The sequence below is a fragment of the Watersipora subatra genome, chromosome 5 (assembly GCF_963576615.1).
Source record: "Watersipora subatra chromosome 5, tzWatSuba1.1, whole genome shotgun sequence".
Classification (NCBI taxonomy): Eukaryota; Metazoa; Bryozoa; class Gymnolaemata; order Cheilostomatida; family Watersiporidae; genus Watersipora; species Watersipora subatra.
In genome coordinates, this window is record NC_088712.1 from 36717906 (window position 1) to 36733512 (window position 15607).

Genomic DNA, 15607 nt, shown 5'->3' on the forward strand with positions numbered 1-15607 from the left:
AGCCAAGATAACAGAGTCGTTAATTGGGCAACAATGCACTGAGGTATCTCACATTCTTGACGTTCCCTTGCTACATGCTCAGCCAAAGTCGCTGAGTCAACATTTGTGCCCTAACGCTTTAAAAAAAGCAAGTATTACATTTGATCTTTGAGGGATTGCCCACCCAATTAGCTTGGAAATGCATATGATTTGCATATTTTTTTGACGTGACTTGTTATTTGCTAGGCTACAACACCGTTTTATAATGGAAGCCTTTTTGTAAGGATTGACCAATCGATGAACTTCGCATTGGACGCCTAACGCAAACTATTTTGAACCAAACAAACACACTATCAGCAATATAAACATATGAATATGAGATACAGCATTACCCTTATTTACATTGCATGCAGGACTTTTCCTTTTGTACACACTGTAGCTGTCAGGTAAGTTTGGTTTAGTATAGAGAACATTCTGATTTTGTGAGACTAATACAAGTAATACAAGTTGTAAAACATGTAAAGTGAAAACCCAATATAGTAAATAAGAATATACTGACACACACACATTAGTTTAAGATAGTTTTTATTTCTTAAATAAAATTCACAAGAATATAATAGACAATAAAAAAAGCATAATCATCATTACTTAACTAGAAAGTAACAAACCAGTAATGCAAAACTACCATTTTATCATGTAGAAAGCATAAAGAAGTATGCATTCAGTGTATAATTACAAATTACTAATTATTATAAAAATATAATTAACTGCAATAATGATGTTACAGTTAGTTTGACACTCTATGTTTGACACAATGGATGAGAGTTTGTCTTCTGCAGTTGAAGCTTGAGCTCAACTGCAGAATTCTATCAAGGAACACAGCTGCCACTCAAGAAGTTTCAATAAAAATATTAATGAGATAATAAAACACTAGCATAGAGCAAAGTATTGATAGTGAATTTTATACCTATGTCTATGCATATTATTAATACCTATGCCTATGTCTATGCATATACATGTATCATTATAAGTTATGGAAAAACTAGGGTATGTACTACTAGAGTATATCTTGATTTTGTTTACCTAAAATGCAGGACTAAAACTTACAAAAGACTTGAAAAGATGTGAAAGTAAATTGTTTGAAACATTCACTATATGGTAACATCTGAAACAAGCAGAATTAAAAAAACTAAATGTGTAGAAGTTATTGATGAATGATTGATATACAGTGGTACCTATACTTATGAAAGACTCTGCAAAAGATTTTTTAGGTCACAAAACACCTTTTCATAAAAAAGGTTATTGCACTCATTTTAAAATAAATTTTAAAATACGAAAGACACAATTTTTATTTTTCATTGGCTTGGAGAGATATCCGTATGTATGTTCGCGTACCCAGAATCGTCTGCATTTACACATTTATCTTTTGGATCTTCATGACATACTAATATCTAATATCAAAATAGTGCTTGTTTAATGCAAGACCAGCATGATGATTTTGCAGATAAGGTAATTACAAATAGTTTTATCCGTGAAAGGTTCACTCCAGTCAAATTTTAAGACCTTGTCAAAAATAGACATTTTTTGGCCATTTAAGAATTTGTTTGTTGTTTTAAGGAATTGGACTGCTAGGTTGTTTTAACATTAGAATCGAAAAAGCTTGATCCTAGTTAAAATGCTCAAAGAAAAAGATTTTTCCAAAATGACATCAATAGTCTTACTACCCATTTGTCCCTCCCGTTATGAGATCCGCTATTGCGTTCAAGTTACAGTGTTATGCGTCTCCACTGACAAATATTTTATTTTTTATTCGCTATAATTGTTGGAATAAAACTTTGAATATAATCCTAGATGTATCGCTATACAAATATATCTTTTGGGTCTATTTCAGTGACCCAAAAGAGTCACTGAAGCCAGTCTTATGAAAATTCAGTAGAGCACCAAGTGTTGGGACAGCTCTATATAAGCTGTTTTGATGTTGATTGCAACTTTGTGTGTATACAATTTTGTTCATGCCAAGTCCCAAGGAAGTGATGATGAAAAGAGATAAGAAAAGAGAGCATGTTTTAAACATGGAAAAAGGGTAAGAGAAAAACACAAAAAGAAGGATGCGTTTGGCTGAGCTAAACAAAGAAAAGGAAATGGCAAACACAAACCTTTTTTTGTATATTGAATACAACTTTCAATTTTAAATTAAATGTGCAGGAATATAATTCCAACATGTATTTTTGCTGGTGTGGAGGCATTTTTTAATTTAGAAAACAATTTTGGAGGAGCTTAGAACTAATTAGAGCATTTATATGGTAAAACCCATTTCTACTAATGAAATTTTCATAAATTAGAACAAATTAGTTTCATTAGTAGAGGTACCACTGTATGTAGCTTTTGATTGATGTCAATCTGAAGAGACTTTTGCTGCCATTTTCAATGAATTTTGTTACATTCCACACTCAAGAAGCTTGGCTTCTTCTGTGTCTACCTCTTGCTGCCAGCATCTAAAGCCAAGATTGGCTAATGTTCAGATGAGAAAGCGCCGTGTGCTGTATCCTCCTTTACTGGGCGCCAGCCCGATCCAGTTTGACACCTTCCATCAGCCAATCTAAATTGATACCTCAACATCATGCTATCCTATCACCACCGGCTTCAACAGCAACTCTAATGTAGATACAATCACTGATAAGGTAGTTGCTCGACTCAACGTCACTATGAGGCACAAACTGCGGACATCCTGATGCTATGTTCATCTCCGTCTGCGGTCGACGAAATGAGGAGCTATCAGGGTCAGGCTGCAAACAAATTAATAAACTACATTTTGGTACGTAATGAAAACCTTCAGTTTGTTGTTGATTACTTTCACCAATAAAGAATTATACACACATACATCTATTCAATTGTATTTAGTTACTGTTATTATAATTATAATACTTTAATTATTAATAATAGCAGAAACTGCCATACTTGTAATATTATAATTGGAATTTACACAACGAGTTAATGTTGATAACAATTAAATTTGTATTTAAAGTTTTGGTTCTTTGAAGGATTACTGTCGAAAAGTAGCCATCAGCAGCCATGAAATGTGCTTCAAGAAATTTCTTCAAGTTTATTTAGAAACCACAACAAAGGTTTTGTATTACTTTATTTGAATGATATGTAATATATAATAGACAGTGTTATTATCAGAAAGGGTACTCAAGAAAATTTACCCTTTTTAACCAAGCATTTCGGTAAAACCTTGAATTTGAATATACATGACTATTTTATAGTAAAACTACGATAACCGCTTTTATTTAAATGCCATTTCTAATAAAATGCAACTACATAGGAAGGGTTGAAAAATGCAGCACTATGGCGTCAAATAGAGGTTTTAGGGTAAAATTACTTTTTATTTTGATTATATTCTTCAATTATGAAACGAATGAAGGCCAGGTGAAGGTCATGCTAAAGCAAAGTCAATGATGCTAGACTGTTAACTAGATTTTATGACTTTTCCATGACCTTTTTCTGAACAAGATTTTATCTTGCTTGAAATTACACCCACCATTATATGTTGATCTCATTTGCACAACAAAAACATATATAATTTTTTTTATTCTACTTTAAATAAACAGACAAAAGTGAATATTTGAAAATTAAAAATTTTCCTTGTCAGTGAGGCACTTACGAGAAAAGTCTCCACCTTGTTGATGCACGGGTTTCGTGGAGAGAGCAAGGTGAAGGTCACTCTCTGTCTGAAAGGGAATTCTAGAAGTTCATCGTATTCTCCTCTCATGACGACAAAAAAGAGGCTCAGACATTTCCCCCGACCAAGTCCGTCACCATTTATGTATGCCTGCAACAATAACAACAGTGACAAATCCATAATAGACAGTTTATCATTATAGATTCTAGTCATTACAAAACTCCATTCTATTTTATTGACTTGTGACAAGATTATAAAATTTATAATATTAAATAATTTTTAAATAATACATAAAAAATCTGAGTTAGCAAAAACACTGCTACAAATAATAACTAAAATAAATAAAGCTAACTAAACTCTATTTTAATGTAATGAAACCGTATGAGTAAAAGATCTGAGTAAAGTATATGAGTCAAGTATATGAGTAAAGTATATGAGTAAAATATATGAGTAAAGTATATGGGTAAAGTATATGAGTAAAGTATATGAGTAAAGTATATGAGTAAAGTATATGAGTAAAGTATATGAGTAAAGTATATGAGTAAAGTATATGAGTAAAGTATATGAGTAAAGTATATGAGTAAAGTATATGAGTAAAGTATATGGGTAAAGTATATGAGTAAAGTATATGAGTAAAGTATATGAGTAAAGTATATGAGTAAAGGATATGAGTAAAGTATATGAGTAAAGTATATGAGTAAAGTATATGAGTAAAGTATATGAGTAAAGTATATGGGTAAAGTATATGAGTAAAGTATATGAGTAAAGTATATGAGTAAAGGATATGAGTAAAGGATATGAGTAAAGTATATGAGTAAAGTATATGAGTAAAGGATATGAGTAAAGTATATGAGTAAAGTATATGAGTAAAGTATATGAGTAAAGTATATGAGTAAAGTATATGAGTAAAGTATATGAGTAAAGGATATGAGTAAAGGATATGAGTAAAGTATATAAGTAAAGGATATGAGTAAAGTATATGAGTAAAGGATATGAGTAAAGTATATGAGTAAAGTATATGAGTAAAGGATATGAGTAAAGGATATGAGTAAAGTATATGAATAAAGTATATGAGTAAAGTATATTAGTAAGGGATATGAGTAAAGGATATGAGTAAAGGATATGAGTAAAGTATATGAGTAAAGTATATGAGTAAAGTATATGAGTAAAGTATATGAGTAAAGTATATGAGTAAAGTATATGAGTAAAGGATATGAGTAAAGTATATGAGTAAAGGATATGAGTAAAGGATATGAGTAAAGTATATGAGTAAAGGATATGAGTAAAGTATATGAGTAAAGTATATGAGTAAAGTATATGAGTAAAGTATATGAGTAAAGTATATGGGTAAAGGATATGAGTAAAAGATATGAGTAAAGTATATGAGTAAAGTATATGAGTAAAGTATATGAGTAAAGTATATGAGTAAAGTATATGAGTAAAGTATATGAGTAAAGGATATGAGTAAAGTATATGAGTAAAGTATATGAGTAAAGTATATGAGTAAAGTATATGAGTAAAGTATATGAGTAAAGTATATGAGTAAAGTATATGAGTAAAGGATATGAGTAAAGTATATGAGTAAAGTATATGAGTAAAGGATATGAGTAAAGTATATGAGTAAAGTATATGAGTAAAGGATATGAGTAAAGTATATGAGTAAAGTATATGAGTAAAGTATATGAGTAAAGTATATGAGTAAAGTATATGAGTAAAGTATATGAGTAAAGGATATGAGTAAAGTATATAAGTAAAGGATATGAGTAAAGTATATGAGTAAAGGATATGAGTAAAGTATATGAGTAAAGTATATAAGTAAAGGATATGAGTAAAGGATATGAGTAAAGTATATGAATAAAGTATATGAGTAAAGTATATTAGTAAGGGATATGAGTAAAGGATATGAGTAAAGTATATGAGTAAAGTATATGAGTAAAGTATATGAGTAAAGTATATGAGTAAAGTATATGAGTAAAGTATATGAGTAAAGTATATGAGTAAAGGATATGAGTGAAGTATATGAGTAAAGTATATGAGTAAAGGATATGAGTAAAGTATATGAGTAAAGGATATGAGTAAAGTATATGAGTAAAGTATATGAGTAAAGTATATGAGTAAAGTATATGAGTAAAGTATATGAGTAAAGTATATGAGTAAAGGATATGAGTAAAGGATATGAGTAAAGTATATAAGTAAAGGATATGAGTAAAGTATATGAGTAAAGTATATGAGTAAAGTATATAAGTAAAGGATATGAGTAAAGTATATGAGTAAAGTATATAAGTAAAGGATATGAGTAAAGCATACCCTTAAACACATCTTATAACCAGTTCTTGATGTATAGAATGGATGACTATATATGGACATCTGTCGACCTCGAATCGCTTCATTTTTCCTTTTCTTGTAATCCTTGATTTTCCATATCATTGTACCATCATAGGACGTTGCTTCCAAGTTCTGTAAACAATTTCTTACTTTACTGATTGAATCCTTTTTATCAAGTTCCTACTAGCTGGTCAGGCATTAAAAACTCGGTTGTATGATAAAACGTCGACAAACACAACAGGTGTTTATAGACAAATGTTAGTTTAGCTAAAAGCTAACTGTAACAAATGGTTGGAAATTTGATGTCTGTGTTTTAAATCATAGTCTATTCTACGAGATGCAACTGGTGTAGTATTTCTGAAGTTTGTTTTATTGGACTAATCAGAGGGAGTTTGGTGAAGGCCAAAAATAATAAACCAAACAGAGTAGACGCTTCTATAACATAAATTCTACTTAACATAAAGAATTTATGTCGAGGTTTTGCTTTTTTTGTTATAAATTCCATATAACATAGAGTCAAATCAGTGCAAGTTCTCAAAATCTATTAGGATAATGAGAGTACCATAGCCTTAAAAGTATCGGTTTCTTTTATGACATGCTTGAGAGAAAAAGCGACAGACAGGCACCGCTTTTAGTGTAATAAATATATACATTTTTGTTTTGCTTTATTTAATGCATACTTTACTGGACTCAAACGTTTTTTTTCCAGCATAAACCTTGCAATCTTGTAAAAAGTGAAAAATTGAGTCAAATTGACATAAACTGTACTTAACTGCTCCCGTAACGTAATGTGAAATCACTATAATCATGAACCCTAAACCAAGTGCAAGTGATAAGAAAACAAAAGAAAGTTGGGGATACAAACCAATAACACTACAGTTAATGTACAGTCATTATACAATATACAGTTATATATATATATATAACACTATAGTAAATATACGTTTTTAATATAATGTACAGTCATATTAAAAAATAATGTGCAGTTTTTTTCAAATTTGAGGGAACAAATGGATGAATTTGGGATTATCTTGGAACAGATTAGGCAAGTTACACGTATTTTACTGTTCATATAACATAAAATCCCTATAACATAAACGCTCCTGGAATGGATTATTTACATTGTAGGAGCATCTAATGTACTCGATATGTTATTGTTCAATGGCAATGTTAAGCGTGTAGTAAAATTTTGTGAAATACCTACCCTCACTCTTTTTTCTAACTCAATCAGTAAGTCAGTGGTTTTTTTAATTGACTGACTGTGGGACTCTATAAGAGTGACTCGATCTGTAAAAGATTTAGAATTTTTAGAAAACATCTTTTATAAGGTAGATATACACCAGAATAAGCTGTGACAATATCAATACTAATGCTGCCAGCTTTGGCTAAGACAGCAAAGTTGAAGTTACATAAAAAGTTCAAAAGAGGGCTATCTGTCAATTCTTCGAACATTCATCATTTCTTACTACGGCTGCTACTTCTCTCTACTGAGACATGAGTGTTACACCCTGAATTAGCCATCAAAGCGCAATGAAACAAAACCAGCCATTTACTTAGAGCCTGTTGCGAGATGGGACTATTGTTGTAAACTGAATGGTTATTGCATAATGGATTTGAGTGATAGAATTACAGCATTTCTGGTAATACCTTTATGTATTGCATAATTTATTCTGTGTCACATTTTATGTTTTTGCCTTGTTTTATGACCTCAGCAAGAATTGCCTGTCATTATGTATATCTCCATAGTGCGAAGGGTGTAGATGAGAGTTGTCTGCACGCTGAGTTACCATGCAATAAGTGTTTTAATGGAAATTTGCACTGCGAATTAACACTGGTGCTTTGTTACAAAACACCAGTGTTACACACTGGTGTTACAAACAACACACTTTGTTACAAAATATAAGGAGTTCTACGTCAGAAGTCAATGCGTCGCATTTGAACTGCTAAAATTGAAATAAGAACGATAAAATGTGAAAAATGTTTAAAATGGAATATCTGGTGCAGCCTTTTCTGACACATTTATCACAAAACCCCTTTCCATCTTTCGCAAAAATGAAACATTTAATGAAAATTTGCGATTAACAAAACTCGTTTGATTGAAAATTTTTTGCCATTTGCCCCTTGCAAATAGACCATTATCGTAGAAACCTAGGAATAATTTAACCAAAAATAGAGAAGTTTTGAACTAGACACTGTCGTTATCTCATATCTATTTTCCACCAATAAACTTTCACATACCTAGTCCTGAATCCTTTATTTGTCGCTCTATGTTTGCGATCCTCGCAGATAGGGCTTCCATGCTTTTAGAAGTAGTTTCCACCATTTTCATGGCACTCTCCAAACTCTCACCATTCATGTTTGACTCTGCGAGCTGTTTCTTAAACCTGACTACCTCCATTGATAACTCAGCAAGAGTTCGCTAAAAGGAACAGGAAGGTCAGAGTTCAAATACAATTGTAAACTAAGCTTTTTGAAATTCAATATGAAAAGTTTCTGGAGTTTTTGCTTCAAATCAAAAGGTGAAAACAACATGCTTTCTTCACTCTTTGTTCTGAGGTGACAACTGTGATAGCCCTTTCTTTGTTTTGATGTGACAACTGTAATAGCCTTTTTGTCCACTTGTTTAAAATCATAGACAATAAGGGCCATTCAAATCAACAGAACTTTTGGTTGTAAATGTAAATGAAAACTGTAAATTACCTCTAGGGGTTTAATTCTTTTGTTGACAGCTCTTCGTACCTCCAACCCCTCCTGAAACAAAGAAATTTTAGTATATTAAATGATAAAGCCTGCCATGTTATCATATCCAACGTGCTAGTGGATCTGTCAGATGTTTCAAGATATTTCAAATAGAAGAACATATAGGAGTTTGCTAGAATATCTTTGAAATTTTTTAACCTTAATATTGCACAAAGTAAAGAGAAGATATAATGGTGTATTGATACTTACCGACTCATCAGGCTTTGTGGACTTCTGTGAAAGGTGGTGGACTTGGAGGGCAAGAGCCTCCAAATGATCATTTTTTGCTTCGTGCAAGTGCTTCTTCAACTCAGAGATGGTGCTGGCTTTAAATCCGCAATGCTCATAATAAAAACACTTGTCAGGCTTTGTCAAGCAGTCTTCATTAACCCTCTGGTGTGCAATCATCTAGAAAATGATTAATAACAAGCAGTAGGGTAAATAATAATAATTATAATAGTAATTAACGTAGTAATAATGTTAACCAAAATATACAAATGGAGTATAATCTTTACTATAATAAAAGCTGCATTTATCTGTCGTAAACCAAAATTAGAGGTTGTGAAAAAGATTTGCTTCATACAAGATTTGAACTTCTAACATTTAGCATGGTAGACGAACACTCTACCAACTACATTAATCTGTCAACACACGAAATCCCAGAATATTTTTACGCTGATTCACCAGACCTGATTACCTTACGGTCTCTCATGCTGCGCTAGACTGCCAGAGTACTGGTAATCATAATAAATAGTAAAATAAAAAACTTAGAAAAAACTAATAAAACAAGTTATTTTCCTCTTTGAAAGATTGCGGATGTTTTTTCCAAATTTTGAGAGCTAATATGGGTAGAAGCAAATTTTCCATTAAGCCGTGGAAATTCCAACTAATCATGACACAGTTTTCCACAATCTAATTTGGAATTTTTTGGTTTTCACGAACGCACGATAAACAAAATTATTTGTATACAAAACCGGAAGCATGTTAATAAATAATGAACCTTTTTATGTGTAAACAAGAAACCGACTAATTAAATAATAGAAACATTAGTCTCCATTTATGGGCAACACAAAGTATCTACGCTTACCATTTTTCTGGTTTTGAAAGATTTGCCACATCCTGGGCATTGAGTTCCTGCCGAGTCGCATTCCATCACATGTTCCTTAAAATCATAGCAGGATACATTATAAATAAACTGAGTTGCAGGTATTGAAATGACTACAAGCATCATCTATTTGTATACTTGTAAAAAAATATATAATAATATTAATCTATAGTTATTAATCGCAAAGTTTGTTTGCCTTTTGTTCATTTTTTGTTCATTTGTTTGTCTGTCTGTCATTTGTCTGTCTGTCTGTTTGTTCATTTGTCTGTGTGTCCAGTTATAGCAACAGTATTACATGATTGATAAATTCACTGCACACTGGATTTGAACTTAAAACTGCCAGTTATGCAGACAGGTATTTATCCAACACACTACGCTGTCCAGCTGACTATACCATGGGATAACTTGTGCTCATACTCATTATACATTCATTCCAATCTTTTATGACTTTAGGCTAAGGATTTCAGCTAGCATTATCTTAAAATTTTTGGCAAAAAAATGTTTAAACTCACACGGGTAGCAAGACTTGCAATCAGCATAAATCTGTAGTAGGCACTGCAGCCGGTACAACATGAATTCCACAGAAATAAAAATAGTACACAGAAATTATTGATCAACTTCATTTAAAAGTTAGAAATGAATGATGTTTTATATGTTGATTGAAAGTAAATTTTTTTTGCAAAAACTTTTTTACGACCCATGCAAAGCTGAGCATTCATCTAATATTATATCGATAGTAACAATCTAGATCAGATGTTCATAACTCACCTCGATATCCTTCCTTTTGAAATGCTGCTGACAATAACTACAAGGCACCATGGAAAATAAGCATTCTTTTTGATGACTTTCAATTTTCAACTCTGCGACAGACTCTGGACAGCCTTTATTCGGACACGGAACTGGTTTGTGTTTACAATCCTTTTCATGATTCTGCAAAAGTGAAAAATGCTTTCAAACGAACTTGCACCTAATTTTAGTAGATTTTGTTAGGAAATACTTTTTAGCCATACTTTTTATCATTTTCGATGTTTTTGATGTTTGAGGTGATCTAGCTGGGAGGAAGTTTATAAATTAAAATCGACAGAACTTGATTGCAGTTAGGTACAATTATGGTGTCTGTATTTGTAATACGATAACTATAGCAACGATGATAACTGGTCATTTTGCAAGAATTTTTTCTTCTGAGCGTTTCAACCGCGATCATGTTTTGTTGATTTTAATCTTGAAACATCCTGGCAGTCAGATCACCTCAAACATCAAAAACGATCATAAATCTGAGAAAAAGAACAGTAATTTTGATAAGAATCTACTAAATTTAATTTAAGTTCATTTGTAAGATATAAGATGATTGGATACCACATCGTTAAATTATATGCCATTTATTTAAAAAAAACAGTGCATAGAAGTCAGTGATTAGTGCTTTAGTGGCAGGAAGGGCATTCAACCTTAACGTCTCTCTCTATCAGCCACTTAGACATAAGACTAAAGCTGTCTAGGCTAGTAATACTAAAGGGAGGAGGAAAAATAATTTTTTGCTGATGATTACTAATACTAATAAAAAGTTATAATTTCATAGATGCATCCCTTGCAGTTAACTCTACTAAACAACCAACGACACATCATTCTTACCATAGACTACATTCTATGATGATTTTCTTCGTTATATTGGTGAACAAGCAATGCTGCCATCGTTAGTAATGAATGAGTATAGAGGGATATCCATTCATTCATTAGCTACGATCAATCACTAGATGTGATTATCAGTTGTTCAACAGAGCGTGACTGGAGAGTTTGGAGTGGGCTTTATTAGTGAGCAGGCTGGGCTTGAATAGGGCATAAGCATAACGGGAAAGTACAAAGGGCGGTTAGTACTAGTATTGAGTACTAAATTGTATTGGAATACCCTGGTGGTGTGTGTGGAAATTTGGTGGCCAGCAGATTCATTACAGAGCTGATAGATGGCTATAAAACATACCGATAGCCTTTTGAGTTGAACCTCATCATGGCAGCCATACTCTTTGTTTTTACAATAACACTTTTCTTTTTGCAGAATCTTATGTACAGAAGTGTCTTTCGAAATATCCCTCTTATGGAGTCCATTTCTTTTACACTCTTCTATTTCTTCTTCATCGTCATCCTCATCATCGTGGTTTAACGGACAAGGAGTTATCCTCTCACGATCACCAAACGCTTTGTCAATGCAGCTCTTACATACTCTAGAAATGAATGGCTCTATTCTTCAATCAGAGAGCTCAAACTATAATATATTAAAGCTATTAACCATTTCTGAAAAGTCAAAGTTGTGATAAGTTGTGGATCTCAGGCTAAATGTAATTTTTCTATTCTCTACACTCCTACTAGTCATAAAGACCGGACCTAATTGAGTTTGATTTCTAGCTTTTAACTTCAACATCAATAAAACACTCTACTGACCGTCTGCCGCAGGTAGTTTGGTGTGGTCTCACAAGGATATTAGCGCAGATCGAGCATGGGTATTTCCTGCGCAATTCCCTTTCGTTGACAAAATTTGGTCGGAGTTCAGCGTAAGCTTTTTCTTCTACTTCACTTGGTAAGCTGTAAAGACAAGACATTTCTCATTAAGAAAAGATAACTCCAAGGTTTGTTTTCTGTTTAGATTTCTGGCTACCCAACATCTATGGTAAGTAAAAAAGTTTGGCACACAGTAGTTTGGTGTCTAATTACCTCTTTTGATACTGGTCTGTTTCCAAAGATGTATGAAATTGACCACTGTTTGATCTGGTCTTCATATCGAATGTCTAAAACAATGAAATATGCATAGAGTTAGGCAATATATTGAGTAGTAATGTCATCTACTCATCGAGTGCACAAGCTTGAACTCTGTTCAACTTTAGCAGTTTCTTAGGTTAAAGTTTAGGAACCTATTAACTTTGGGTTAACTAACTTACCAAAAGTTTAGTTAGTTTGTAATATCAGTTGACAAAAATACTAGCCTTAAAGAGTTGTCAAATTGATACACCTAAATGAAGTACCTGTTGTTGGATGTTAAGCTGCTTCAATCCTCCTGAGTCAATTCTATTGCTTAGACTTAGTCTAATCTTTGCTGATATTCAGCTTCTTGTTGCATCAAATAACTGGAAAATTTGTTCCATAACATCAGCTTTTAACTCTATTGGAAATTTCACTTTCCAATAGTCATATTCGAGACGGGAAACTGCGTGCATAAATTAGCCAATGGTATTGGGTTATGATTCATTTGGGAAATACCCGATCCCAACCTACTCAATCACGGAGTGACATAAAACCTGATAGCGCAGTGGAATTCCCAATGCATAACATTGGAATTCATTCAGAGCAATTCTTATAAAAGCTACTTTATTAGAGAAATGATACTAAAAGATAAGGCTTCATGTCATGTTTCATGTCATGTTTAAAGCAATTTGCAATAAGAGTGCTCCTGTATCTAGTTGTTAAAATAGATGACACACTTGTATGATACTGTAATAAGTACTTTTATCCTTGTATAGTGCACCAGCTAACTTGACACCAAGACCGCTTGTATTCGAATGACACAATAATAGGTATGACATAACGAATGGCGTAACGAATGATGTAACCACTAGGTAATAAACACCGAGACAGCAATCCATGAGACAGCGATACTTGTACACAGAAATGAGTAATAGCATTACATGCAGTACACAAGAGTAAATGATATAGGCTTATAAAATAATACATGCATGCATAGGTTACTACCCTAGGACACTTATGTATTCGCCTCATCTAACTTTCGCATTTTCGTGGAGTCATTCTCTTGCGAAAATTTCATCAGCGAAACTAAACTGTCATAACGAACGAATTAAATAGCTTTGTTCATTGCTACTGTAGAATGGAACTTTATAACGACATTTATTTTAACGTTTCTAACGACCACTATAGCATCGTTAAAATATAAACCAACAAAATAATTTGACTGTCAAAATTTATTACGTTATTATTTTGCAATTAACTATGATTATTTTCCCATTAAGAATGATTTATAATGATAGGAATTTGATGTCAATGCACACGCATTAGTAGCATTATCGTTTGTTGGGGACATCAATCAATGCAGTGAGCACCCTGTTGAAAGAAAATAAGACACACTGACACTCACAGTACTACACAAGCAGCATGGCTCTGGAAAGGTTTGGATTCACCACTGACACCTATTTAATAACTTGTAATTTTTTTAGATTTGTTTTGTTTTAAGTGATGTGACTGATGAGACGTTTTTAAATTAGTTAGCTATTTAGTTTCACTTTTTCGCTCGTTTGTTATGATAGTTTAGTTTCGCACAGGAAACTTTCGCGAGAAGATGACACCGCGAAAACGCGAAAGTTAGATGCCGCGACTACATAAGTGTCCTAGGGTATGCAGATCTGCAATCTTACCATACAACTTTCGATTTAGTCAGGTTTATGGAAACTACATAATTACTAAGTATTCATTCAGCGATAGAGTATGGAAACCTGATAGTGCATGGTGTAGCGACACCCTGGTGTACCAGTACCAAAGCATTACGTTGAGCTGGCAAGTAGATCATGTTTCCACAGAGTAAACAATCTCTCCAAGCTTGAGTGTGTCTGCTTAGCTCACTGCAAGCAGAGGCTGCGCTGCTTTTAAAAGCGTTGTTGCCCAAAAAATGGCTTTGTAATCTCGGCTGAACATGTCTGAGTTTGATGGCAAGGGAACCTTTATGACTAAAGATGAGCAGCTTCCAGCAAAGTTTCTTTTGACCAATTTTCTCATTGATTCTCGCTTTAGCTGTTTGTCATGTTACAATGGGATGGGTCAGCTGTTTTTGTTTAGTTTATTTCCCTGAGCTTTTCCTTCCTTGAATAGGCAACAATTTCTATTTCAATGCTACTAAAAAAAGCTTCTCTGACGTACCACATAAATAAGGAACTGCTGTAATCTTGGAAATTTCCAGCCCATTCCTGACCTTTTTTGCAATTATCGAACTTGCTTATGATGATATAGATAAATTTTCTGATTGTTAATTTTTTTCTAATTTTTCTAATACTCTTGATTCATGGGAAATGTTCACAGAAAACCCAAAACATACACAGCGCTAATTTAAAAAAAAAATCTTTTGATAGTAGCCGTATTTACTTAGTTTAGCTACCATTTCAAGCTCTAAAAATATTGTTAATAATACCATAATGTGATATAAATGAAAAACACAATTATTTGGCCGAAATGCACAGCATTGTCAGAGCTCTGCATGCACACTGAAATCGTCAACGAAACGCTTTTATTTGGCTAAACAAATTATTTGCAAGCACGATTCTAGCAGCTTTTGCAATTTATATAGTCCAAGACACATAACACTACACGCAAGAAAAATACTAATGCGATTTGCCATAGTGAATACGATGCAATTGATTTGATTGCGCTAAAGATGGCGAATCTTTTTACAATGGCACTTTGCTGCTAAAAAAATTTGTTGTTTTAAAAAAAGAAACTATTTGTAGCCATTATGTCCAAACGATAAATACAAACATTAGCATAATTTAGGCAGTTACAACGTATGTACTATGTTTAATTGCACTGGTACTTTTATTATGTGTCGTGATACGCGTCTTGGACAATATAAATTGAAAGAGCTGCTAGAATCATGCTCACTAATAATTTATTTAACCACTTAAAAGTGTTTTGTCAACGATTTCGGTGTGCATGCATAGCTTTGACAATTCTGTGAATTTTTGGCCGAATAACTCTGTGTTTTCCGTTCATTTCGTGATTTTGGTCAAAAT

At 32.8% G+C, this 15607-nt stretch overlaps 1 protein-coding gene across 1 annotated transcript; it reads right to left on the reverse strand.

Moving 5' to 3' along the window:
- Window positions 1-547: 547 nt before the first annotated feature.
- Window positions 548-12977, reverse strand: LOC137396311 (TNF receptor-associated factor 5-like). The gene is made up of 14 exons (XM_068082528.1): window positions 12842-12977; window positions 12534-12607; window positions 12264-12404; window positions 11806-12046; window positions 10599-10760; window positions 9813-9887; window positions 8936-9133; window positions 8687-8737; window positions 8225-8405; window positions 7191-7273; window positions 5969-6118; window positions 3644-3811; window positions 1875-2765; window positions 548-1402 (listed from the first exon to the last, which is right to left on the reverse strand). Exons 2-13 carry the CDS (start codon window positions 12596-12598, stop codon window positions 2598-2600), a joined length of 1683 nt encoding a protein of 560 aa, XP_067938629.1. The 5' UTR covers window positions 12599-12607; window positions 12842-12977; the 3' UTR covers window positions 548-1402; window positions 1875-2597.
- Window positions 12978-15607: the final 2630 nt, after the last annotated feature.

What these genes read in the sequence shown, in the direction of transcription:
- LOC137396311 (XM_068082528.1), bottom strand. Translation starts at nt 12,598, where the DNA reads ATGAAGACCAGATCAAACAGTGGTCAATTTCATACATCTTTGGAAACA. An exon ending in AAAGAATTAAACCCCTAGAG is followed by an intron (nt 8,406 to 8,686) that starts GTAATTTACAGT and finishes TGTTCCTTTTAG; the next exon opens with CGAACTCTTGCTGAGTTATC. An exon ending in AGTTAGAAAAAAGAGTGAGG is followed by an intron (nt 6,119 to 7,190) that starts GTAGGTATTTCA and finishes AATTGTTTACAG; the next exon opens with AACTTGGAAGCAACGTCCTA.